This window comes from Cucurbita maxima, unplaced genomic scaffold (assembly GCF_002738345.1).
Source record: "Cucurbita maxima cultivar Rimu unplaced genomic scaffold, Cmax_1.0 Cma_Scf00043, whole genome shotgun sequence".
Lineage (NCBI taxonomy): Eukaryota > Viridiplantae > Streptophyta > Magnoliopsida > Cucurbitales > Cucurbitaceae > Cucurbita > Cucurbita maxima.
Genome location: NW_019272059.1, coordinates 42,810 through 64,602, shown reverse-complemented (window position 1 = coordinate 64,602; position 21,793 = coordinate 42,810). Strand labels below are relative to the sequence as shown.

Genomic DNA, 21,793 nt, shown 5'->3' with positions numbered 1-21,793 from the left:
ATGGTATAAAGATAGTAACGATTATCTGAAGTTAAATTTTAATATTATTAAAGAGAAAAAGAGAGATAAATTGAGGGACACGTGAAATGGGCCTGGCCTGTTAGGAACGAAATATGAAGTTTATTATTACTATTTTAAATTTATTTAAAGAACAATAGTTACGCAACCGTAGAAGATACAATCAACTACTTCCCGGGGTTCTGCATTTTTCGTTCTTAATTTCAACCATTTTGGACGTTTTTCATACGTATTACTTTCCTTCATCGATGAGCTTTCTGTGGACGATGTGTATTTTTCTCTACGTTGATCGTGATTCAGAAATTTGGCTGGGGTGAGGGGATAAACAAGATAAATTTCAGTGTGAAATTCACTGATCGATGATTGATTGAATGATTGAGACCGAGGATTGAATTTTGGAGTTTCAGAATTCCTATCTAGTAGTTGTTGACTAGAGTTGAAACCTGGGGAGAGAAACCTCTCGGCTACGGCGCTGTTTTTGTTTCGGTGACTGGCTGGTGCCGTATTGGCGCTACTGGAGAATGGACAATATGGATACATGTTCGCCTTCTGAATCTGCTCCACTTAAGCCTCGTGATCGAATAGTGCTGGTATGCGATTCTGTTTTCCTGTTTTCGATTTGTACATTGCATTTCGTATTCGGTGTTGATTTAGATAGGGATCGTTCTTTTGAATCATCCCTTGTACTTTGCTTTTGCTCATCTTGCAAGCAGTATGTGTTGGTGTTACTTTGCTTTTCCCCACCCTGCAAGCAGTAGCTGTTGATGTTCTTCTTCCTGGAAATGGATGTATTGGTCCTTAGTTTGTAAATGAGTTTATCCTTTTCTATAAATCGGAGTTTCTGTTCAATTTCGACTTGGAAAGGAGATGGGGATTCTAGTCCCGCTAGTATCTCGATCAGTTTTGCTTATCATCTCTGTTTACTTCTTCATAATTCTGATTCCTTTGTTTGTCAGCGGCTTGCTGTACTTGGAGTTCCTGATGAGCTATTGGATCAGCTTCAACCTGGTTTAGTTTCTTTTGTCAAGGACAACAAGTATCTGATACCGCAGATGGTATCTGTAATTTTGCCTACTGATGTAGAAGTGGTAAAAGCTATACGAGAAGCGAAAGCAGGGTCCAAAAAATCTGTGACGGGCCCAACCATGAAAAATCAATTCCGTGAGAGCATGACGTGGTTACAGTGGTTGATGTTTGAAGGTGAACCAGCTTCTGCTCTGAAGAACCTGTAAAAAATGAGTGTTGGCCAGCGTGGTGTATGTGGTGCTGTTTGGGGACATAATGATATAGCTTACAGGTGCCGAACTTGTGAACACGACCCAACTTGTGCAATTTGTGTCCCTTGCTTTCAAAGTGGGAATCATAAGGACCACGATTACTCCATAATTCATACAGGTGGTGGTTGCTGCGATTGTGGCGATGTGACAGCATGGAAGCGGGAAGGTTTTTGCTCAAAGCATAAAGGTGCAGAACAGATACAACCACTCCCAGAGGAATTTGTTAAATCTGTAGAGCCTATACTTGATGTACTCTTCACTTGTTGGAAAAGCAAACTCTTATCTGCTGAATATATCAGTGTGGAAGACTCTAAATTGAGTGATCGTGTTACAGAGCATAAAAAGGTTGCAAATGAGTTAACATTTGCTGTGGTTGAGATGCTTTTAGACTTCTGCAAGTACAGTGAAAGCTTACTCAGTTTTGTTTCAAAGAGGGTGATTTCTTCAGCTGGCTTATTGGATGTTTTGGTGGGGTTGGCGAGGCTATTAACTGAAAGTGTAGTGAAGAAAGTCCACGAGTTATGTCTTAAATTGCTAGCAGAACCTGTATTTAAGTACAAATTTGCGAAAGTTTTTTTGAATTATTATCCTAATGTTATCAGTGAAGCAATAGAAGACAACAGTGACCACGTTCTGAAAAAGTATCCTCTATTGCCAACTTTCTCAGTGCAAATATTCACTGTTCCAACACTTGCTCCTCGTTTGGTGGAGGAAATGAACTTATTGTCCATCCTTTTGGGATGTTTAGAAGATATATTCATTTCTTGTTCAAGCAAAAATGGGCGCTTGCAGGTAAAGCATCCTTACTTATTTTCAGCTCTGAGCACTCAGCAATTGTTATGCTGTTCTGCATTCATATAATGTGTTTCTAGGTGTAGACAAATGTGTAATTTGCACCTCATATAGACACTGGCAATAAAATACAAGCGACCATATGTTACTAATATTAATTTTCAATTGATACTCTTTTTGGTATGCTTCTGCTTATTTGTTTTCTTATATTTTCTCTTCTCCCGTATATAGGTTATAAAGTGGAGTAATTTGTGTGAAACCACCATTCGTGTAGCTGAAGATGTTAGATTTGTCATGAGTCATGCTGTAGTGCCCAGATATGTGATCTATGAGCAGCAAGATATTTTAAGAACTTGGTTGAGACTGCTTACTTTTGTGCAAGGAGTGGATCCTCAGAAGAGAGAAGCAGGCATCCATATAGAAGAAGAAAATGAAAATATACATTTACCTTTTGGTTTAGATCATTCTGTTGCCAACATCCACTCTTTATTGGTGAATGAAGCATTTTCTGCTGCTAGTAGTAGTAGCAGCAGTAGTGAAGATACAGCTGATGCAATGTCTTTCCAAACGTACAAGACGAATCCAGATGACATAGATAGTGTTAGATATGCTAAAGTAGGACGTTTATCACAGGAAAGTGCTGCATGTAGTTTGTTGGGAAAGAGTACTACATCCACTTCTGCATCAAAAGTTGATGAAGTTCGTTTAGATACAATTTCACCAACTATTATGTGGCTGACTTACGAGTGCTTGAAGACCATCGATAGTTGGTTGGCAACAGAAAATGCATCTGGAGGTATTTCAAACATGTTTGATGAATACATTCGCATGGCCCCTAGTTGCATATTTTATTCATCGAGAAAAACCTCTGCCCTGGAACCAAAGAAAATGCCATCTAAGATGGGGAAAGGTAAATTTATTTTAGAGAAGCTTGCTAGAAGAAGCAAAGACCATAATAGGCAATATTCCTCACGTATGTACAGTGGCCTTCAAATGAGTATTGACATTGAGCATGGTATAAGTCATGGAGAAGACAACCAATTGATGGATATGACTAATGATACAGTTACTGTTGAGGACTATGCCATGGAGATTGATGCACTAGATTATCTAAGCTTGTCTTCTTGGCCAAACATAGTTTTTGATGTTAGTTCACAGGACATATTCATTCACATCCCATTACATCGACTGCTTTCCTTGCTTTTACAGAAGGCATTGAGAAGCTGTTTTAGTGAATCTGCGGTGACAAATGCAACAGGTGCCAGTTCCTCAAATTTGTCGTCTGAATCTGTGGACTTCTTTAGAAGTGTTCTTACAGACTGTCATCCATATGGTTTTTCTTCATCTGAATCTGTGGAGCATCCTCTACGCATTAAAGTTTTTTGTGCTGAGGTTAATGCTGGAGCGTGGCGGAGGAATGGAGATGCAGCCCTATTATCTTGTGCAGCCCTATTATCTTAGTGAGTTGTATCGATCAGTCCGCTGGTAAGTTAATTTTGGGTAATGAAGGACTTGTGTTCCATCTTATTTTTCACGGTGTAAGGAAACTTGCTGCTATTTTAATGGCTTCATAACAGGTCAGAACAATGTCTGGAGCTTGATCTCTTTTTGTTGCAGTGCTGTGCGGCAATGGCTCCACCTGATTTTTATGTCAGTAGAATTTTAGAACGCTTCCAGCTATCAGACTATCTTTCCCTAAATGTTGAAAGCCCTAGTGAGTATGTACTCATCTATTACTTTGACTTGGAACGTTACTGTTCTTCTAAAATAAGGTGCAACTTAAACCCTTGTTAATGCGGCACTGAATCACACATTACATCTATATATAATAATATGTTTTTAAAGAAACCAAAATTTTCATTGAATCAGCAAAAAGTTTGAATAACACAGAGGAATTCAAAAGAGATCTTAGAATCTTCAAGGATACAGAAAAGGAAACCCTATTTTTCTAGATTTCCACGCACTCTACTCTAACACTCCCTATATTAAGTTTCTGTTCAGATATTCCTTCCAGTACATTGGAATATCCTCTTTCTTTTGTTAATTCTCATAAGTTTCAGGGGGAAAAAAAACTTTATAAGGGGCATGTTCTGTATACATGATAGTTAGTTGAGACACTAACATCACGAAAGTGTTGAGAAAAGATGTGGGTAATTTCTACCATTTGGCAAATTATGTGGATATAGATAATTATATTGGAAACAAAGATACATAATGGGTGGGAGCGTACTTGCAGTCACATTTAACTACATATGCTTTACAGTTATCCCTTCCAGAAATTATTGCTTTGTTTTTAAAAGATATAAAATGATCGTTCTTCAGGTATGAGCCTATTTTAGTTAAAGAGATGCTCACATTAATCATACAAGTAGTCAATGAAAGGAGATTTTGTGGACTCACTGTAGCCGAAAGCTTGAAGAGAGAGTTGATTTACAAGTTAGCAATTGGAGATGCTACTCATAGTCAACTGGTGAAAGCACTTCCTCGTGATCTTTCCAAGTGTGATCAGCTACAGGAAATTCTAGATACAATTGCTGTGTATTCCAATCCCTCTGGATTTAATCAGGTTATACCCTTTACCAGTTTTGGATCTCTGTTGACATTCTTATTTTTGTTTATTATTATTTCTTAAGATATAATTTGTTTCAGGGGATGTATTCTTTACATTGGAAATATTGGAAAGAATTGGATCTGTACCACCCTCGTTGGAGTATACAGGATCTGCAGATTGCTGAAGAACGATACTTGAGGTCGTGTGGTGTCTCTGCTTTGACCTCACAGCTACCTAAATGGACTAAAATTTATCCTCCTTTTAGAGGATTGACTAGAATAGCTACTTGTAAAACAGTCCTTCAAATTGTTCGTGCTGTTCTGTTTTACTCTGTTTTTACTGAGAAATCAACTAAATCACGCGCCCCAGATAGTGGCCTGTTAACTGCACTGCACTTGCTAGCGTTGGCATTGGACATTTGCTTTATGCAAAAGGAATCGAGCAATCCATCGCTTTATGCTCGAGATTCTATTCCTTTGCTTCTATTTGCTGATAAAGAAATTGATGAGGGTTTGACATGTGGTTTCGGCTGACAAAGCTTGTTATCTCTTCTTATTTTGTTAATGAAAATGCACAAGGAGGAAGGTCGAGAAAACTTATTGCAGGCTGGAAGTTGCAACCTATCCTCTCTGGTTGGAAGCTTGTTGAAGAAATTTTCAGAGATTGATTCTTGTTGCATGGGCAAGCTTCAGCAACTTGCGCCTGAAATTCTTGGTTACCGTACACAGTCTGTGCCAAGTAGTAATACTAATAGCCCAAGTGTAACTTCTGATAGTGAGAAGCGGAAGGCCAAGGCTCGACAGAGACAGGCTGCTATATTGGTAAGATGTTTTCTTCCTCTTCTTCTTTCTGAGTTAGTATCTTTTTTTTTTTTTTTCTTTTTTATATTTCTATTATTTTCCTCCAAGGAAAAAACTGCTTTCCATTTGATAGATAGTTAACTAGTATTTGGGTGGCATTCCTTTTGTTCTGATCTTTTAATGGTTTTGATTGAAGTTAAGGTTCCTCGGATAATAAAAATTCGTCTGCTTTTTATGATATAAGGGCCTCATCTACCTGGGGAAACTTCGGCTGCATTCACACACTGAGATGGTGTTAATTCCACTTCTGTTTTTAAATGAGCTTTGGTTTAATTACTTACTTGGGTGGTTGTTGTCTGCAGGAAAAAATGAGAGCTGAGTACTCTAAATTTTTGGCTAGTGTTGATCCCTCTATGGACGAATATGATACAGAAATTGGGCAGCAGTCTGAGAAGCCCAATGTCAGTGATAGTGCGGAACAGTCTGAAACTGTTTGCTCGCTTTGCCATGATTTTAGTTCCAGTGTTCCTATTTCTTTTCTGATTCTTTTGCAGGTATGTAATTAGCTGTTTTTCGTTTCTTTTAACTTCAATTTATTTCCCAATTTTGGTTTCGTTTGTATAAATTGATTCATCCCCTACAGATTTCATATACTGATTTTAAAATTTTTGTCTTAAACAAGAAATCAAAGCTTGTGAGTTTAATTGATCGAGGTCCTGTGTCATGGGATCAACCTTACTGGAGAGATGAACATGCCTCAACAATGTCAAAAAGGGACCTTGATCAATCTAGGTTATGCACCTCCTCTGCAGGTTCAGGAGTGATTTCATCTCCGCAGTTAGCTGAGCTCATTCAGAACGTCATGAGCACTTTCCTCTTTGTATATAGAGGTTTCTACCACCTAGCTCTTTTATATTTTCTTTTATGTCTCTTGGAAAATGGATTTCTTTGAAGACAGAATTGACAATGTTTTGGTGTGTTAGAGTTTAGGGCTCTTAAGTTATTTTTACGATATAAGGTCATTTTAACGATATAAAGTCTTTTTAACGATACAAGGTCTTCTCACTAATTTGATTGCTACCATAAATTATACTACAAAATACATGAAGACGTTATGTCAATACATGAAGACATACTCTCGATTAGGAGATTAAAAGTTTATCTCCCACCGCCCCATCTTGAAAAGAAAAAAAAAAACATACACGACCCATGTGCCCCTAGGTTCACATTTAATAACTGTCCATGTGCAAAAATACTGCAGACATATCTAAGGGTTTCTATTTCTATAATTATACGATCCAAAAATATGACAACCATACTAATTTTAATTTTCTTCCTCGAGTCATATAACAATTCCCTTGGGGCCTGGATGAACTCGAAAACAAAATAAAAATAACAAAACCACTGGATAATCAGATTTAAACACAGCACTCCAGAATCGTAGAATTTTTTCTTCATTGAAATGTGAATTTTTACAAGTTAAAAAAATCAAAATTTATTCCATAAATATCAGAATTTTAGCCATTCGAAACTGGTCAGAGATAATGAAACATGTTTTCGTGGACACTAAAAAATAGAAAAACCTTAGGCCTATTTGCAATTGTAAAAAATAAAAAAGTTAAAAAATATATGTACCGAGGATCTAAGCAAATAGACAATTTTCGATACCGGTTGCTGCTTCAGTAAACACTGAAAATATGGACACCATTTTTTTCTGGATATAAACTTTCCGGAGTGGGGCATTCCATCGCTGAGGCTGCCAAAGATGGAACTGTATCAGTAAGTTCTCAGAAAGCATCTCAAATGGTATATTATCTCATGCTATTTACAATGCATTTGTTAAGCATTTGGGAGAATGGGGACCAACCTAACAGTGATATAAACTAGAAGATTGAGTGTTTAGATATCCTAAAAGATTAGATGAAATGGTTGATTCTAGTTTAAAAACTCATAACTTAGATGATGCACAGACAAGAGTAGCATCGAACTTGATAATAGTAGCATCCAAAAGTTATCATAAGCCCACCCAAGATCCTTATTCTGAAGGTGGATCCACACAAAGAGTCGCCTATAACTTTTTTGCATTCACAAAGCAGACTATTATTGACGACTTTTCAAGAATCTCTCTAACTAAATTGAAAATAAAACTCGATCCACATGATTAATATCCGTGTTAGGAGTTTCAATAGAAAATGAGAATATGACTAACAGAAGAAAGTTGCAAAAACTTACAGTTCAGATTTTGCCATCATATTGTTTGCTAAGGAATTCTCAATCTGGATGAGATCCAATTTGATTATGCTGACTTGATAGTATGATTGTTTTTCTCCTTGTCAAATGCGAACTCTAGTTGCTTTTCCACAGATTTTGAGATAGCTGTTCGCTTGGATGTTAACCGGTAGGGAGGAGATGCATTGAAGGCCTTACTGTTTGACCTGCTGGGGCTATGATCAATACTTGGACTGTCACATAAGCTTCCATTTGGTGAACCCAACATGCTGTCACTATTATTAAGTGTTTCTTCTAGTCTGGATTCTTGGGAAATGTCCTTGACTGTTTCCGTCTCTCCGTCCTGCGCTTGCTTAAGAGGTAAACAAGTTTGAGCTTCTGTCTTTCTCTTTCGTAATATTGACGGAGTGCTGGGAAAACTTCTAGCTGCAATTCTCAATATCGACTCTGGACTGTGTATACTCAAGTCTCTAGTCTTCACACAAGGAGGGGTGAAGATACCAATAGGCGAAGTAATTAAACTACTATTTGTCTCGTGCATGTATATGCTTAAAAGTTCTGAATCTACTGGAATACGACTTTCTAATTTAGGTGGCTCATAGTACAATGAACCATATTTTGGAGATTCAAATCTCAAAGGTGTTCGTGTAGTTTTATCTTCATCTAATTTGCTAATCTCACTGTCTGATTCCCCCTGAGTTTTAGTCCCATTCTTTCGTGCTGACCCAGATTTCCTAACTCTTAGATTCGTAATATTTGAAGGTCCTGGCCAGCATTTGACATGTCTAGAATCAGCAGACTCATTCAAAACACCACTCGTTGAAGCAACCACATCTTCATCAGGAGGTGCTGAAGACTCAATCTGGTCTTTGCTACTTCCGTCCAATTTGTAGAAATCTGTGTTACCTGATGATGTTTGGGCAGTTGAGTCCGACCCTCTGCTAGAGTGAGGAGGAAAGTTTTTAATAGGTGGAGTCCTAGTAGCATCTCTAGCACCATTCTGGGAACTATTTTTTGAAACTGGTGGAAGCTTCCCGGTCGCCAGATAGAAATCCAATTTTTTCTTCAAGGAACTATTCCAATGGTTTTTTATCCCATTGTCGGTCCTGAATATAGGAATACGCCATACCATTATAACCAATTCAAGCGAAAACAGGAATACGCCATACCATTATAACCAATTCAAGCAAAAACATTCCTTTTCCTACGCAGGATGAACTGTATTCATATTTGTGCTCATTGTGTGATAACTTATTTAACACCATCTTTCTATATTTTCTACCATTCATTCAGCATGAAAATAAATTCTTCAAATAAGAGACAAGATACACAAACTTAGGGTTGTTTCCAAATGAATACCAAGCAGAATGTAAGACCAGATCAGTAGAAAAACGTCATGAATTTAATTAGATAGAACTCGACAGGCAGTTGTACACATGACCTACATATAGTCATTTGTCCCTTCTCTATGCGTGTTTCTATCTTTGTTTATCTCTTTTTCCTTTCTTTCTTTTTCTTATTTTCATCGAGGTATTGAATTTCACAAAAACAAGAAACAAGAATGAGTACCTTCCAGGTAAAACCCTGGCTATTTCAGCCCATTTGTTCCCATGTAACCGATGTGCATTCATGAGGGCTAATTCCTCTTCCAATGTCCAAGCATCCTTCTTTATATCTGGATTTAAATGATTGTGCCACCTGAGAATAATAAAATATTGATTTACAATAGATACAAAAAATCTAAATCCCCTCAATAATCTGAAAGAACAAAACATGAAGACAGGAAGTTCAGAAACCACAACACAAACAAATCTTATTATCTTTTAGGTAAGTAAACAAGAAATCACACAGTCAGTCAGTAGGGCAATTGATTATAATAATTAAGGGGAAACATGATCAACTTCCAAGAAACCTCTAAATTGCATTTACAATTCAAAATCAAGACTTCAGGTAATGGTTATAGGTTAAAAGGGATACCTCTCTCGGCATTGTTTCCCTATGCGACCTGGCAAAGATTTTGCTATCAAAGACCATTTGGTAGGCCCATACTTGGATACCAGTTCAATAATTTTATCATCTTCCTATAAAAATGAAAAACAAAATGATAAATTTTCACTATACATGCAAGAAATAAAGCATCCAAGATAGAAGACACCGAGTAAAGACCTCCTGTGCCCACGGCCCTTTAACGAGGTCTGGATTGAGAACCTTCTGCCATCTATGCAGACATTGAACTTCTGATCTATCATGGAAGTACTCAGCTGCACAAAAAAAAAAAAAAAAAAAAAAAAAAAAAAAACCAAAGAGATTTGATGAGGTTAATAAAACTAACAAAGTTGCATAATAAATATGACAAACAAAAACAGGACCATATTGATAATTGATTTATTTGTATCAGTGTCAGGCTGTCATAATTTTTATTTATTTATTTTTATATATACATGAGTGTTGGGCTAGTTAGGTTGTCATAACAAGTGATAGTAATTACTAGTCAGGCAACCCACTCATCATCGATTAAAGATATTTAAAAAGTATTCTTAGAGTTGAATGAGCAATATATATACATAGTAAATATCAGCCCAATTAAGACAAATGACCATCCATATATATATATATATATATTTCTTCAGCTGAGGCTTAGAAAATTTCAATGGCGCAAAATGCAAACATAGTACAACTCCATACTACTACTGCCAAGAATACCCATCCAAAGTTTAAAAGCTTGTAATGCCTTCCCTATAGGACCAACCACAAATTTAAAACAGAAAAAATATTTAACATAAGTTTTCCTATTAGTTATTAGATGAACGCATAAATTGCTTCAAGACTACCTTGACAGTTGAAAATATCCCCGATTCATCAGATAAAATAAAGACATGAACTTTAAAGCCGAAGGATAAAATCTAAAATCCTTTTTAAAAAATGAATTCCATAGCAACGAGAATAGAGAGAAACCTATTTTCTTCCAATGTTTCCCTTTAAAAGCTGCAACAGCATTTCTCAACGTCTCATCCTGAAAAAGAAGCACATCACAAGTCAAGACAAGTGCTCCATGTTCTTATAAGTTAAGATATCTGGAAATCAAATCTTCTTTATCCTATGCAAAAATGCTTTACTTTTTCAAAGCTTGGTACATGTCATGACCATCATAGCTAGAAACTATGCAACACAAACAACTAAAAGAGGGGATAATCAATGCTTACCTCTTGCGGAGTCCAACCACCCTTAGCTCGGCGAATAGGGCCACTAGTTCTCCTGCCAAGTCAAATTACACATTTAAGCAAAAATGACCGAGAGTTCTTTGAACTGATCATAAGCAGTATAGAATCATTCCATTTTCAGTAACTTTTGCAGTCCATTATGAAATACGAATAGCTGCCTTATTAACCGAATGTCTAGAAACAATAACAAAAAGTTTCTTCATCAGTAAATGTCTCTGCACATTGCTAAACCAAACACTGAGTCGAAGAACTTTGTGAAATTACCGACGAGCAGGAGATGTTGATGCTGGACTACACATCCCAGGAGATTTAGCAGTTGCGCTACCACTACCTTCAGAGACAGAGGAACTCGAAGCCGCCGTAGATTGCTTATTTTCAAGACAACACTCTTCTTGTTTCACCTCTTCCATCTACTCCTAGAACCATCTCCAAAATTCAAAAATCCTAATTACAGAATAAATTACCACCTCAAATTGTAACCGAAAAACCAACAGCAAGCTACTAAAGCAACAATCCGTAAAAAAACCTCATCTACTATCAAGTTCACCTAAACCGGAAAACAAAAACTCAGATCTTAAAACCAGCAATCAGATCGAAAACTTGCGGAGAGAATCACAATTGTAGGGTTTTAGAGACGAAAAGCTCGAAAAACTGAAAGAATCCTGCCCCAATCAGAGCAAGGTTTATGAAAAATAACGAAAACACATGATCAAACAGTCGACAAGATTGAGGGAAAATCAATAGAATTAGAAAACAAATTCGAAGCATCTGAGAGTATAGAAAGTTACCTCTTCTCGTAAGGAAGTGGCGGGAATCGAAGTGGAGCAGAAGGAAGCGATGAAATTAGTTCAACACCAAAGGAACCACCGTTCCTTCAGAAACGAATACTTTTGTTCTAGTTTCGAAAATCGTCGCCCGTTGAAACAAAAGTAGAGGCGAAAACAGAGAGAGAGAGAGAGAGAGAGAGAGAGAGAGAGTAAAAGAAATATATAATATATATAATTCTTTTTAAAATTTTATAAAATTCTCAAATTTTGCAATATTTGTACATAACGAATATATAAGACCACCGACGTCTCCGTTAATTACCGTTATTGAAGGTCAGTTTCGGGTTTTTAAAAATAAAATAAACAAAAAGGGAAACCCTATTGGCTAACGGTCAACTAACGGAAGGCGTTATGATATAACGAGGATTGAAACTCAAACGGCACTTGAGATATTTCGAGCGTTAAAGGTCGACGAACATTTTTGGGGATCGGATTCGCGGGCAATTCTGTACCGTCCGATTACAAATAAATGACCACCATTTGAGCTGATTCGTGTGTGAAGAGATATCGTACGTTAAATTAATAAAAACGAAGGCACTCATTATAAAAAAATATTTTAAAAAAAAAATTAGTCCATTTTGTACCTCTAATAACTCGTTCCCAAACTTAATTTATTTTGTTGAAGACCCTAAATGTTATATTAATAACTAAAATTTTATAAATTCAAAAATTCAACCGTGTTAACCATATGATCCATATCAAAATTGGTTTGGTTACTCAAATGAGTTACCTATTAAAAATATTAATTATTATAAAATAAAATGATTATATATTTTAAATTTTTTTTTTTATCTTTACTTATAAACTCATGATCAACCTCTTAATTAACCATTTTTTCTATTTTACTAATACTTGTACTTGTTCTACTATTCTGATTCGGGTGTAAAACAAAAAAAATATGTTGATTGGGTATACTATATTTAATTTATAACGGAACTCCCGTCCTTAACCCATTAAGAAAAAAATAAAAAATAAAAAGATAAGTCATTCCATTTCGACAAAAGACCCACACGCAAGTTCCATAACTTTTGATCCGCTCAGACTGCTCTCTCAATAATTCTCTTTGAACAAGTCAAAGAGTCTACTTTATGGAGCCTTCTAACAAAGGTACATTCAAGTCACTTTTGACTAGCCTCAACTATGAAGCCCACTCCTCTCTCAACAATTTTTCTCTCAAACAAAGCATACAAAACGAATGACCAACGACGTCCTACACACGTACTTATCTGGTTTCATAAAATGTGAAGTATTAAAGCCTAAAGGTAGGAAGATAAAGATTGATGTAAGCAATACTAAAATAAAAGAAATACATGATCATGATAATATTATAATCACCTTTATCAAAATCGACTAAATCTAAGAAATTGAAATTCAAAAAATGAAATGCAAAATTTCTTTCACTACTACACGTTTGGGAAAGGGCATTTTTGTTGCTATTTTCTTACATAAAAAATAAAACCAATATTTTATTCACTTTCATATGTATTTTCTTTTTTTTCTAATCCCTTGAGTTCGTTTTCATGTCTACAACTCTATTCATCTAATTATTAGAGATAAAATATGAACCATAAAAGAAATAATTGAAAAATAACCAGTGTTTTTATTTTACAATTAAATATGGTAATATGGTAATAGTGGATACTCAAGGTATTTAAGGATTCTTGCAAACTATTTTATTTTACAATTAAATGATTATAATGGCACATTATAATCATTTAATGTGCCATTATTTCGAAAGTGTTTCAAACCAAAAGGATAAAGTGGGTTTTTTTTTCATTGAAAAAAAAAACTGATAGAGAGATCATTTGACTACTATTGAAAATATCTGTAATATAAACTCGGAACGAAATAATAAAATTTAAACTCGCCGACTTAGGGATGAAAGGATAAGGATTTCCAGAAAAGATGCAAAAAGAAAAAACAACTTACCATCCTTTTAAGCAAAGAGAACAAAACAAATAAATTAAAGGACGGAGAACGGGGATGTATTCAATTTCCAGAACTGTTCACCATGTAAATTCAGATTGTTCGGCTTATCAGTCGAGAAAGATAGCTGGCACGCGTAAGTATGCATTTAAGTTTGGACATCGATTGATAATGAAAGGCGTTAGCTATTCGACCGGCCACATCGAAAGTGTTGAATTTTACTTTTTATAGTCAGATTTCTTAGAGCATTCAATCTCGGTTCTGGATTTTCAACAATAGATATGGATAACAAGAACAAACTCTGTTACACATAAATTAGCACATATCGCTTCTTTACACAGAGAAGAGCAAACGTTAAACAGACATGGATAAACACAGACATCTTTGGATAACAAGATCCATGCGCCATAACAGCATACCAGTTTTCCCACAACTTAACGACTGCTATTATTTAAAAGGAACACTCCAATCGACTCTTAAAGACGCAACTACGGAAGGAAAACACTGGAAGATTTGATAATTGTTATTATGATCATACTATTAAGTACTCGAAGACATCTCAGGTCGCAAGGATTTGAGCTATTGCTCATTTACAGTTGCATGGATCGCAGGTGCAGTTGTCACCGCATTTGCAGCCGTTCTCGGCTCCCATCTCTGCAACCTCGAAGGACCTAATATGGAAAATAAGTACAATTAATTAAAATTATGATTCATGACTGAATTTCTCTTGAAAAATTAGGCTCATTCAAACAAACTTACATCTTCTGAGGAGCGAGGCCGACGACGAAGGTCTCGATGGTTGCGGTTGTCTCAGAGAAGCTCATGTCAGGGAACATCTTGCAACTGCATAACGAAATATCAAAATGAAACGTCAGAGTCATCGTAATTATCCTCCGAAAAACTATTATCGAAGTCCTTCTCAGATAATTCAGAATATTATAGGCAGTGATCGCGTGATGCTTTCTCATATTCAGAATTCAATAAACAGAATCAACACATGATCAGATCGCAGTCGATCGAGGAACTAAGGTACAGAGACGAAAAGGAAATCGAAAAAAAAAAACAATAAAACGGAAGGTCAAAATCTCTAGAAATCGTTCTCCATAGAAGGAAATTGAGAAATCAGTTCACACAATCAAAATCTAAAGGAGAAAATTAGCGATTACTCACCCTCCGCAGCCGTTTCCGCACTTACAGGCAGAGCCGCATCCACAGTTTCCACCACAGCACGACATTTTCGACGATGACGAACGAAGAACAAAGAGATATTGAAACTTGTTTTCGAAATCAAACTAAAACTTCTCGCTATTGAACGAGAATGGAGAGGTGCCTGATGAGTCATATATAGGGGCGGGGAAAGAAGAGCGTACCATAAACACCGTCCACGTGTCAAAATCGTAACGGATAAGAATTCTCGCGTATAGTCCCGAAGTTCAGCTGCTCTCTTCCACGTATCTGGCATGACGATCACTCGTATGGTTTTCTGGTTTTCCCTTGGATGGGTTCCCAACGTAACGATAACACAGGTAATCAACGGTCCACATTTGATCTTATCAAAGATAAATCAACGGTTGATATTGAAATGAAAGATTCTTTCGAGGTAGAAATCATTTGAGGCGCCACACAATGTACGCGTTTAGCTGAAAGAGTAACAATTTATTCCGGTAAAGAAACCTCATAATTTTTATTTTCTAATAATGTAATTCATAAGTTTTAGTATGTTTTAATTCAGTTTTTATACTTCAAAAATATCGATAATAAATTAAAAAATAAATATACCAAAATAAAATAAAAACAATAATAATTACTTGCCGTATTTTTTAACATTTATTTTTATGTCAAATATATTTAATTTTAAAGTGTATATAATCAAAATATTATTTAAATATGGTCTCCATTCATATAATCTTAAAAGTGCTCCAGGGGTCATTCGGGGCAGAGGGGACCACCATTTTTTTTTTTTTTGGTCAAGGATGGGCAGTTATCAAGTGAAGACTGAACCATAGTAATGGGCCAATGGGCCCACACTGTCAATCATAAACCTAATCAAGTGGGCCCACGTTGAATCCTGTCCATTAGCGGTAGATCGTCCAAAGTCGCACGGCCTGGCCCGAAAGTTGCTATGACAACAAACCAACAATTTTTTTCAGGAATCTACTTTTTTCTCCCGCTCCTCTATTATTGACCCGAAAGTATAAGTATTAAAAGGGATTAAAGGTATTATATTTTTTCTGAAATTTAATTCCATTTTAGTTTATATAGTTCAAAATTTTAGTGTTAGTATATGTATTTAATCTTAAAACTAATATTTTCACTTTTTTTAAAAAAAATAAAAAAAAATAAAAAAAAAGAAGAAAAAGAAGGTACTAGTTTTTACTATATAAAAATTAAATAACTTCCCTGTTCTGGATCAGATTTGTTGAGCACTGTAATAATAGCCCATTTAACTGGGCTCATAGGAAACAGAGCCCAAAATCTTATAGGCCCACCACAGCCCAATGAACTGGGCTCATGGGAAGCAGTTAGCCCAATAGTCTTAATAGGCAAATTTTAATTTAATAATAATAGTAACAATAATAGAACAGAAGGTATATTTTTAATTCAAAAGATAAAGTTATTTTTTTTTATATAAAAAAAATGTTAGAATTGAAATCTCAATGCCTTGTTTTTTAAGTAAGAGGTATTTTGAATGTTGATGAACTGAAATTACCATACTGAACCGTTGGCTAGTAGCTGAAGAACAAAACAAGGGAGGGCATAATAGTCATTAGATCACCTTTAAATTGGATGGCAGTACGAAATTATTCTCCCACGTCCTTTCCCTCCACCAGCTCCCGTCTGTTTCATTGAAAGTAGCTTCATTCCTTCACAGTTCAAATGAGCGTGATCTTGCAAGGCCAATGCCAATGGCGTCGTTTGAAAGCCATGTGATGCATATTGCAAGACCGATCGTACGTTTTTGTTCTCTATAATTTACGGTTTTCGCTCGTTTGTTCCTTCTCCATTCTGGTTCGTCGATTTCTTTCGTTTAATTATTGCTCTTCCTCCTCAATTTGATAATCGTATTGGCAGTTGGATTGAACTCTTCGTCGTATGTATGAGACTCTGAATTGATCCCCTCCGCTTTGCTCCTGGCACATTATTCCACTCGCTGCTTTCAGATTCAAGCATGGCTCAACAGGTACCTCTCTCTTCTCTCTGTGTAGAAATTTTGAGTGCTTAATTTTGCCCTAATTTTGCGGTTGATATTGTGAATGTAGGAAGATGGATGGCCGGGCTTACGGCTAATGAACGCCAGAGTTGGATTGGCGGGAAATCATCATGATCTCTCTGCTTTGTTTTCTTTCAATACTTTGCGAACTCATTCTCCTAGCTCCTTCACCGAGTCTTCCTCAGATCTTGATACAGAGGTCTGTTTACTTCGATGTCTTTTTCTGTTTTTCTTTCATCCGAGTGTATGTGTTTGCGTTAGAGAGGCTAGGAAATTATTCGTATGGAAGAACATTATGCTTGGTTTGTGCAGGTAAACACTGGAATAATGCTTGATTTTTGTAGAATTCATTCCGTTGGTACCTAACTTTCATGGAAACATTAACTACACTTTGGTAGAATTTGTATTACTTTGTATTCTAAAATTTATAACAATTTAGTTCTTTAAATTTTGTGACAATTTAATCACAGCCATTAAAAATATCGTCAAATTTTTACCAGGTACATTTTATTCATAGCTAAACACATTTTGTTCTTAATCAATTTATCGATCTACTACATAAGAAATTTCATTGAATCTTATCAATGTACGGAAATTAAATCGTTACAAATTAAAGTTTAAAAACTAAATTACTACTTTTATGAAAGTTTAGTTGTAGTTCAATGATTTGCATTGGATCGCCTCGCTGTTAAGACTATATTTCTTTGTCTTACTTCTCTGAAGGGATTGAACTGAAGTTACAGGGTAGCCTTTTCAATATGTGTATTTATTTTATTTGGAGCTCAATTATGGCCATCTTATATAGTGGAAATTACAAAGTTTCAACTCTAGATCCCCCCCCCCCCCCCCCCCCCCCCCCCCCCCCCCCCCCCCCCCCCCCCCCCCCCCCCCCCCCCCCCCCCCCCCCCCCCCCCCCCCCCCCCCCCCCCCCCCCCCCCCCCCCCCCCCCCCCCCCCCCCCCCCCCCCCCCCCCCCCCCCNCCCCCCCCCCCCCCAAATCCTCTGGTATTGTCTTTTCTGGCTATGGTTTTTGCAAAATTGCATCAGGTAATTGGTTTTTAGTCAACTAGATTATTCTACCACGACAAGAGCATCACGCTTGGGAGTCTCATTGGTATCTCTAGCATTCTGGAGGTAACACGAAGATCAACAAAAGGAAACAAGGTGGAAACATTTGAAGACAAAAAGGAGTACAAATCCAAGCCGTGATTGTTCTCTTTATTTTTATGCATTAAACTTCGCCATGATGCTGTGAGCTTGAGCAGCTCTCCTTCACTTGAGCAATCTCTTGAAACAGAAAGGAGAGCGACAAGAAATCAAAGAATTCACAACCCGAGAATGAACGGACCCAACAACTACTCGCGCTATTCGTCCTGCTTCTCAAACAAACTCTTTGTTTTCCAATGATCAAGTAGCTCCAGTGTTGTTTGAACCGGTTGCCGAAGAGAACCAGAAGATCAGATGGAGAACATGTTCAGGATGGTAACACTCAAGCGATTCCTCTACTATTCATGTTTATATTGCCAACTGTTTAAATGATTCTTTCTTTGATTCATACAGTAACGTTTGAATGCAACTTTTTCTTCATGAAAAAGTGATGCAAGTCAAAAGTTAAATTCTCATTTGTATCATTCTACCATTTGATTTGTAGGAGATTTACTTATCATTATCATCATTCAGCGATCGTGTTTGGGGCAGACAAATCGAGGCATTCGTCGTTGCTGCAACATTCAGTCTGTTTACTGCCAAGTTAGTGAACTACATTTGATTGAATCCATAAAATCTTAACTATTAACCATGGCTAATCGTTTCGTATCTGTTAGTATATGATAGAAGAAAAAACTTCAAATGACCGTATAGATTTGCTATCTTTGCTAGTTTAGCGGCTTGAGAAACTGTTGTAAATAACTGACAATGATAGAGAAAAAAAAATGATAATTATACTCCGGGCAAACGAACCTTCTCATATGTTTGCCCACATCGCACAGCACGGCCTTTGCATACTTTAGATTTGTGGCCAGCCTCAGTACATCCAAATATAGATGCTCTATAGGTGAAGTAAAAATTATATACCCAGATGGAAAAACATCTGAGGTTGCCATATCAGCTGGATTATCCATCTGGTAAGGCCTTTTTTAAGACTTAACACATGTCCCTGAATTTTGTTCACTCAACTTCCCAAATAGGATAGATAAGCTCTTCAAGCTGCTGTTTTCTTCATTGAAATTTGACGTTGTCAACCCCTTCAGCTTCAAGGGGGAAATCTCTTGGTCTACCTTGTCATGACTCTTCACCTCAGCAACGAGAAGCTGGGTGATGCTGCCTCTGCAAAAGGGGCAAACAGGGGCTGTTGGACAAGCTGTAGTTGGATTAGGCTTCTTATGGCAGCATAAAGATAATGTGCAATGGGCGCACATTCTATGGCCACATGGTTGAGCCTCAATATTGCATATCTGTTCAAAGCATATGCTGCACAACTCTGTATCGCTAGCCTGTTCGTATGATAGAATCAACGAGTGATGTAAGAATGTTGCGGACACAGTTATGAGCTATAGTCTCGACCAAATTAATTACAGAAATGGAAATATAAGCAACAGAGCAGTATCCCAAGAAGTAAAACTAGAACATTGAGAGGGAATATGTAAGATCCCACCTCGGTTGTTGAGGGGAACGGAGCATTTCTTATAAATGGTGGAAACCTCTCCCTAACGGATGAGTTTTAAGACCTTGAGGGGAAGCCCAGAAGGAAAAGTTGAAAGAGGACAATATCTCCTATAGGTGGGTTTAGGCTATTACAAATAGTATAAGAGCCAAGCATAGAGCGGTGTGCAAGCGGGGACGCTCGTCTCCGAAGGGATGGATTGTGAGATTCCACATCGGTTCGAGAGGAAAATAAAGCACTCCTTATAAGGGTGTGGAAACTTATCCCTAACGGATGCTTACAACCTTAAGAGGAAGCACGGAAGGGAAAGTCCAAAGAGGACAATATCTATTCGCAGTGAACTGTTACAAAATCTTTTTCAGATTCATTGCATTCATGTATTGACACCGACTTGAAATTATTCAACAAAAAACCCAAAATGAAGTGTGTTTGAATTACCTCAGATGCTAAATCATTGTCTAAATCAGAATCAATGTCCAAATCAGATTGGAAAGGACAAGGAGGTGTGACGAATGTTTCCTTAAATATGGCCTTCTCTCTCTCCATGTTTGCATCCATCAAGGCCTTTTCTAGCAAAACTTTTGCATCTGGATGTAGCTCAATGATTAACTTCAAAGGTGAAGGCCAGACGAGAGGTTCTGGTGATGAAGGGTTCAACAAAGCTGCACAAGCTTGATGCTTATGCTTTAAAGCAACCGTAAATGGTATCCTCCTGCAAATGGTCAAGCAGATACCTTGAGAAAACTTCATTAGGAGTTCCATTGTTTACTTCTAAATTGTGCCTGTTTTAAGCAAAGCATGAGATAACTCTAGTTTTTTTTTTTTTTCAGCTTACCCATACGAGTCGAACTGAAATCTGTCAGCTCCCCAAGCCAGCAATTCTCGAACACATTCCAAGGAACCACCACGAGCAGCTAAATGGAGTGGCGAACTACCTGGACAACTGCATAACATATTCACAATAAACCATCATTCTCTGGATATACTCAGAATGAAAGAATGAAAGATCATTCCTCATACCTGCAAGTGGAGACACAGACAAGAGCACCATTGCTAAGAAGGATACGGACACACTCAGGTTGGCTCTGCCTGGCGGATAAATGCAATGGAGTTGAGCCATCCCCATCCCTAATGTTCACAAATCTTGCAAACCCCCTACCCATTTCCATCCAATTCAAATTCAAAACTCATCATATTAAGCCAATACTCGAAAGTAAATGTGCTTGAAGTAGAAGAAGAAGAGTAAATTGACTAACCAAGAGTCGGATACAGGGGTGGTATGCGCAGCAGAGAGAATCGCTTGCAGGCAATCAGAATGTCCATAGTAAGCTGCATAATGCAAGCAGGTTCTTCGATGTGTAGAATCAAACATCAATATCTATGGATGTCAAACAAACACCGGTAAGCAGAATTGCATCAAAATTAGAAACAAACTTCTGAAGAAACGCACATTAGCTCCTGCTTCGATCAGCCTCTGAACACAAGCTATCTTCCCGCTCATCGCAGCCAGCATCAGAGGAGTCTAAATCAACCAAAACAAGGATCAGTTCAATCGAAAGATGAATCGAACTGCCAAAAGAGCTGAACACACACATTCGATCAAACGAAACAAAAACCTGATTATGCCGATTCAGAACGTCCGGATTCACATTCCAGTCCAAGAGCATCGAAAGAATCTACATCAACAAATACTCAATGAATAAAAACGAAGGAAAGTCTCTTGAACTTCAACTCAAACTCACATCGGTCTGTCCATTGGCAGCCGCTACATGTAGAGCAGATAGTCCTTGATGTTTGGTTGTTTGGTGTAAGATGGAGGAATCAATCTCCATCAAGGCTCGAACAACTTCCACATCCCCGTTCTGCAGAGCTCTGAAGAAGACTCCAGTTCCATGCCGGTCCGCGCAGCTCAGTCCCTGGCCCATTCCCCCCCTCACTCTGCAACCTCCAGTTAAATAACTGGCCTCCTAGAACATGGAGAGGAGCTCGAGACGAAGCTCACTCACCAGGCTTCAATGGCGGACGTACAAGGAGATGGAGATGAGTGGGGGAATTGCAGGCGTGGATGAGAAGGAAGAGAGCATGTGATAGTGAATGAATGAATTGAATTGAATTGAAATGGCCTCGTAATTTGAACCTGCCCGCCATAGAAACGGGCAACTTCGTCGTGTGGGCTTTAAGAAGATACTTTTTCTTTTTCTTTTTTCTGGATTTTGGCGTCATTGTCGGATATTTTGGGCATTTCCTATTATTTTATATTATCTCCTCATCCCCATGCAC

At 37.4% G+C, this 21,793-nt stretch overlaps 5 protein-coding genes across 12 annotated transcripts; 2 read left to right on the top strand and 3 right to left on the bottom strand.

Annotated features, from left to right (window-relative positions):
- Positions 1–148: 148 nt before the first annotated feature.
- On the top strand, positions 149–6,488 carry LOC111470246 (E3 ubiquitin-protein ligase PRT6-like). Its single transcript, XM_023115798.1, is given in 9 exon segments — positions 149–608; positions 975–2,087; positions 2,319–3,545; positions 3,547–3,572; positions 3,665–3,805; positions 4,410–4,653; positions 4,737–5,459; positions 5,801–5,992; positions 6,121–6,488. Coding segments are annotated over 9 exon segments (4,005 nt in total). The 5' UTR covers positions 149–539; the 3' UTR covers positions 6,391–6,488.
- A 388-nt stretch (positions 6,489–6,876) lies between these two features.
- On the bottom strand, positions 6,877–11,857 carry LOC111470247 (transcription factor MYB3R-3-like). 4 transcript variants are annotated; one of them, XM_023115799.1, is made up of 9 exons: positions 11,677–11,857; positions 11,153–11,332; positions 10,871–10,922; positions 10,623–10,680; positions 9,834–9,928; positions 9,645–9,748; positions 9,237–9,365; positions 7,671–8,773; positions 6,877–7,194 (listed from the first exon to the last, which is right to left on the bottom strand). In XM_023115799.1, the coding sequence occupies exons 2-8, from the start codon at positions 11,296–11,298 to the stop codon at positions 7,735–7,737; spliced, it is 1,623 nt and encodes a 540-aa protein (XP_022971567.1). In that variant the 5' UTR covers positions 11,299–11,332; positions 11,677–11,857; the 3' UTR covers positions 6,877–7,194; positions 7,671–7,734. The 4 variants fall into 4 exon arrangements, with proteins under 4 accessions (XP_022971567.1, XP_022971569.1, XP_022971570.1 ...); XM_023115801.1 differs by having other exon boundaries at positions 11,153–11,314; XM_023115802.1 differs by having other exon boundaries at positions 11,153–11,298.
- Positions 11,858–13,903: 2,046 nt separating this feature from the next.
- On the bottom strand, positions 13,904–14,977 carry LOC111470252 (metallothionein-like protein type 2). The gene is made up of 3 exons (XM_023115811.1): positions 14,812–14,977; positions 14,401–14,484; positions 13,904–14,312 (listed from the first exon to the last, which is right to left on the bottom strand). The coding sequence occupies exons 1-3, from the start codon at positions 14,874–14,876 to the stop codon at positions 14,228–14,230; spliced, it is 234 nt and encodes a 77-aa protein (XP_022971579.1). The 5' UTR covers positions 14,877–14,977; the 3' UTR covers positions 13,904–14,227.
- Positions 14,978–16,474: 1,497 nt separating this feature from the next.
- On the top strand, positions 16,475–18,646 carry LOC111470251. 5 transcript variants are annotated; one of them, XM_023115808.1, is made up of 5 exons: positions 16,475–16,592; positions 16,714–16,822; positions 16,902–17,051; positions 18,267–18,333; positions 18,503–18,646. In XM_023115808.1, the coding sequence occupies exons 2-5, from the start codon at positions 16,811–16,813 to the stop codon at positions 18,637–18,639; spliced, it is 366 nt and encodes a 121-aa protein (XP_022971576.1). In that variant the 5' UTR covers positions 16,475–16,592; positions 16,714–16,810; the 3' UTR covers positions 18,640–18,646. The 5 variants fall into 5 exon arrangements, 4 of the variants coding, with proteins under 4 accessions (XP_022971576.1, XP_022971577.1, XP_022971574.1 ...); XR_002715000.1 differs by having other exon boundaries at positions 16,475–16,822; positions 18,264–18,333; positions 18,503–18,602; XM_023115809.1 differs by having other exon boundaries at positions 16,475–16,822; positions 18,506–18,646.
- A 48-nt stretch (positions 18,647–18,694) lies between these two features.
- Positions 18,695–21,730, bottom strand: LOC111470249 (putative E3 ubiquitin-protein ligase XBAT31). Its single transcript, XM_023115803.1, has 8 exons — positions 21,256–21,730; positions 21,130–21,189; positions 20,964–21,035; positions 20,770–20,891; positions 20,534–20,668; positions 20,349–20,456; positions 19,952–20,225; positions 18,695–19,343 (listed from the first exon to the last, which is right to left on the bottom strand). Exons 1-8 carry the CDS (start codon positions 21,436–21,438, stop codon positions 18,987–18,989), a joined length of 1,311 nt encoding a protein of 436 aa, XP_022971571.1. The 5' UTR covers positions 21,439–21,730; the 3' UTR covers positions 18,695–18,986.
- Between the last annotated feature and the right edge of the window lie 63 nt (positions 21,731–21,793).

Excerpts from the sequence above, each read along its gene's own strand:
- LOC111470251 (XM_023115808.1), top strand. Across the intron at positions 17,052-18,266 it reads CCTCAGATCTTGATACAGAG|CTCCAGTGTTGTTTGAACCG; the intron begins GTCTGTTTACTT and ends ATGATCAAGTAG. Across the intron at positions 18,334-18,502 it reads TGGAGAACATGTTCAGGATG|GAGATTTACTTATCATTATC; the intron begins GTAACACTCAAG and ends TTTGATTTGTAG.
- LOC111470252 (XM_023115811.1), bottom strand. The coding sequence starts at position 14,876 with ATGTCGTGCTGTGGTGGAAACTGTGGATGCGGCTCTGCCTGTAAGTGC. Across the intron at positions 14,485-14,811 it reads TGCGGAAACGGCTGCGGAGG|TTGCAAGATGTTCCCTGACA; the intron begins GTGAGTAATCGC and ends TTCGTTATGCAG. Across the intron at positions 14,313-14,400 it reads GGCCTCGCTCCTCAGAAGAT|GTCCTTCGAGGTTGCAGAGA; the intron begins GTAAGTTTGTTT and ends TTTCCATATTAG.
- LOC111470247 (XM_023115799.1), bottom strand. The coding sequence starts at position 11,298 with ATGGAAGAGGTGAAACAAGAAGAGTGTTGTCTTGAAAATAAGCAATCT. Across the intron at positions 9,929-10,622 it reads GAAACATTGGAAGAAAATAG|CTGAGTACTTCCATGATAGA; the intron begins GTTTCTCTCTAT and ends TTTTTTGTGCAG. Across the intron at positions 9,749-9,833 it reads AAGGGCCGTGGGCACAGGAG|GAAGATGATAAAATTATTGA; the intron begins GTCTTTACTCGG and ends TCATTTTTATAG.
- LOC111470249 (XM_023115803.1), bottom strand. The coding sequence starts at position 21,438 with ATGGGCCAGGGACTGAGCTGCGCGGACCGGCATGGAACTGGAGTCTTC. Across the intron at positions 21,036-21,129 it reads TTCTGAATCGGCATAATCAG|ACTCCTCTGATGCTGGCTGC; the intron begins GTTTTTGTTTCG and ends TGGTTGATTTAG. Across the intron at positions 19,344-19,951 it reads ACAATGATTTAGCATCTGAG|GCTAGCGATACAGAGTTGTG; the intron begins GTAATTCAAACA and ends TCATACGAACAG.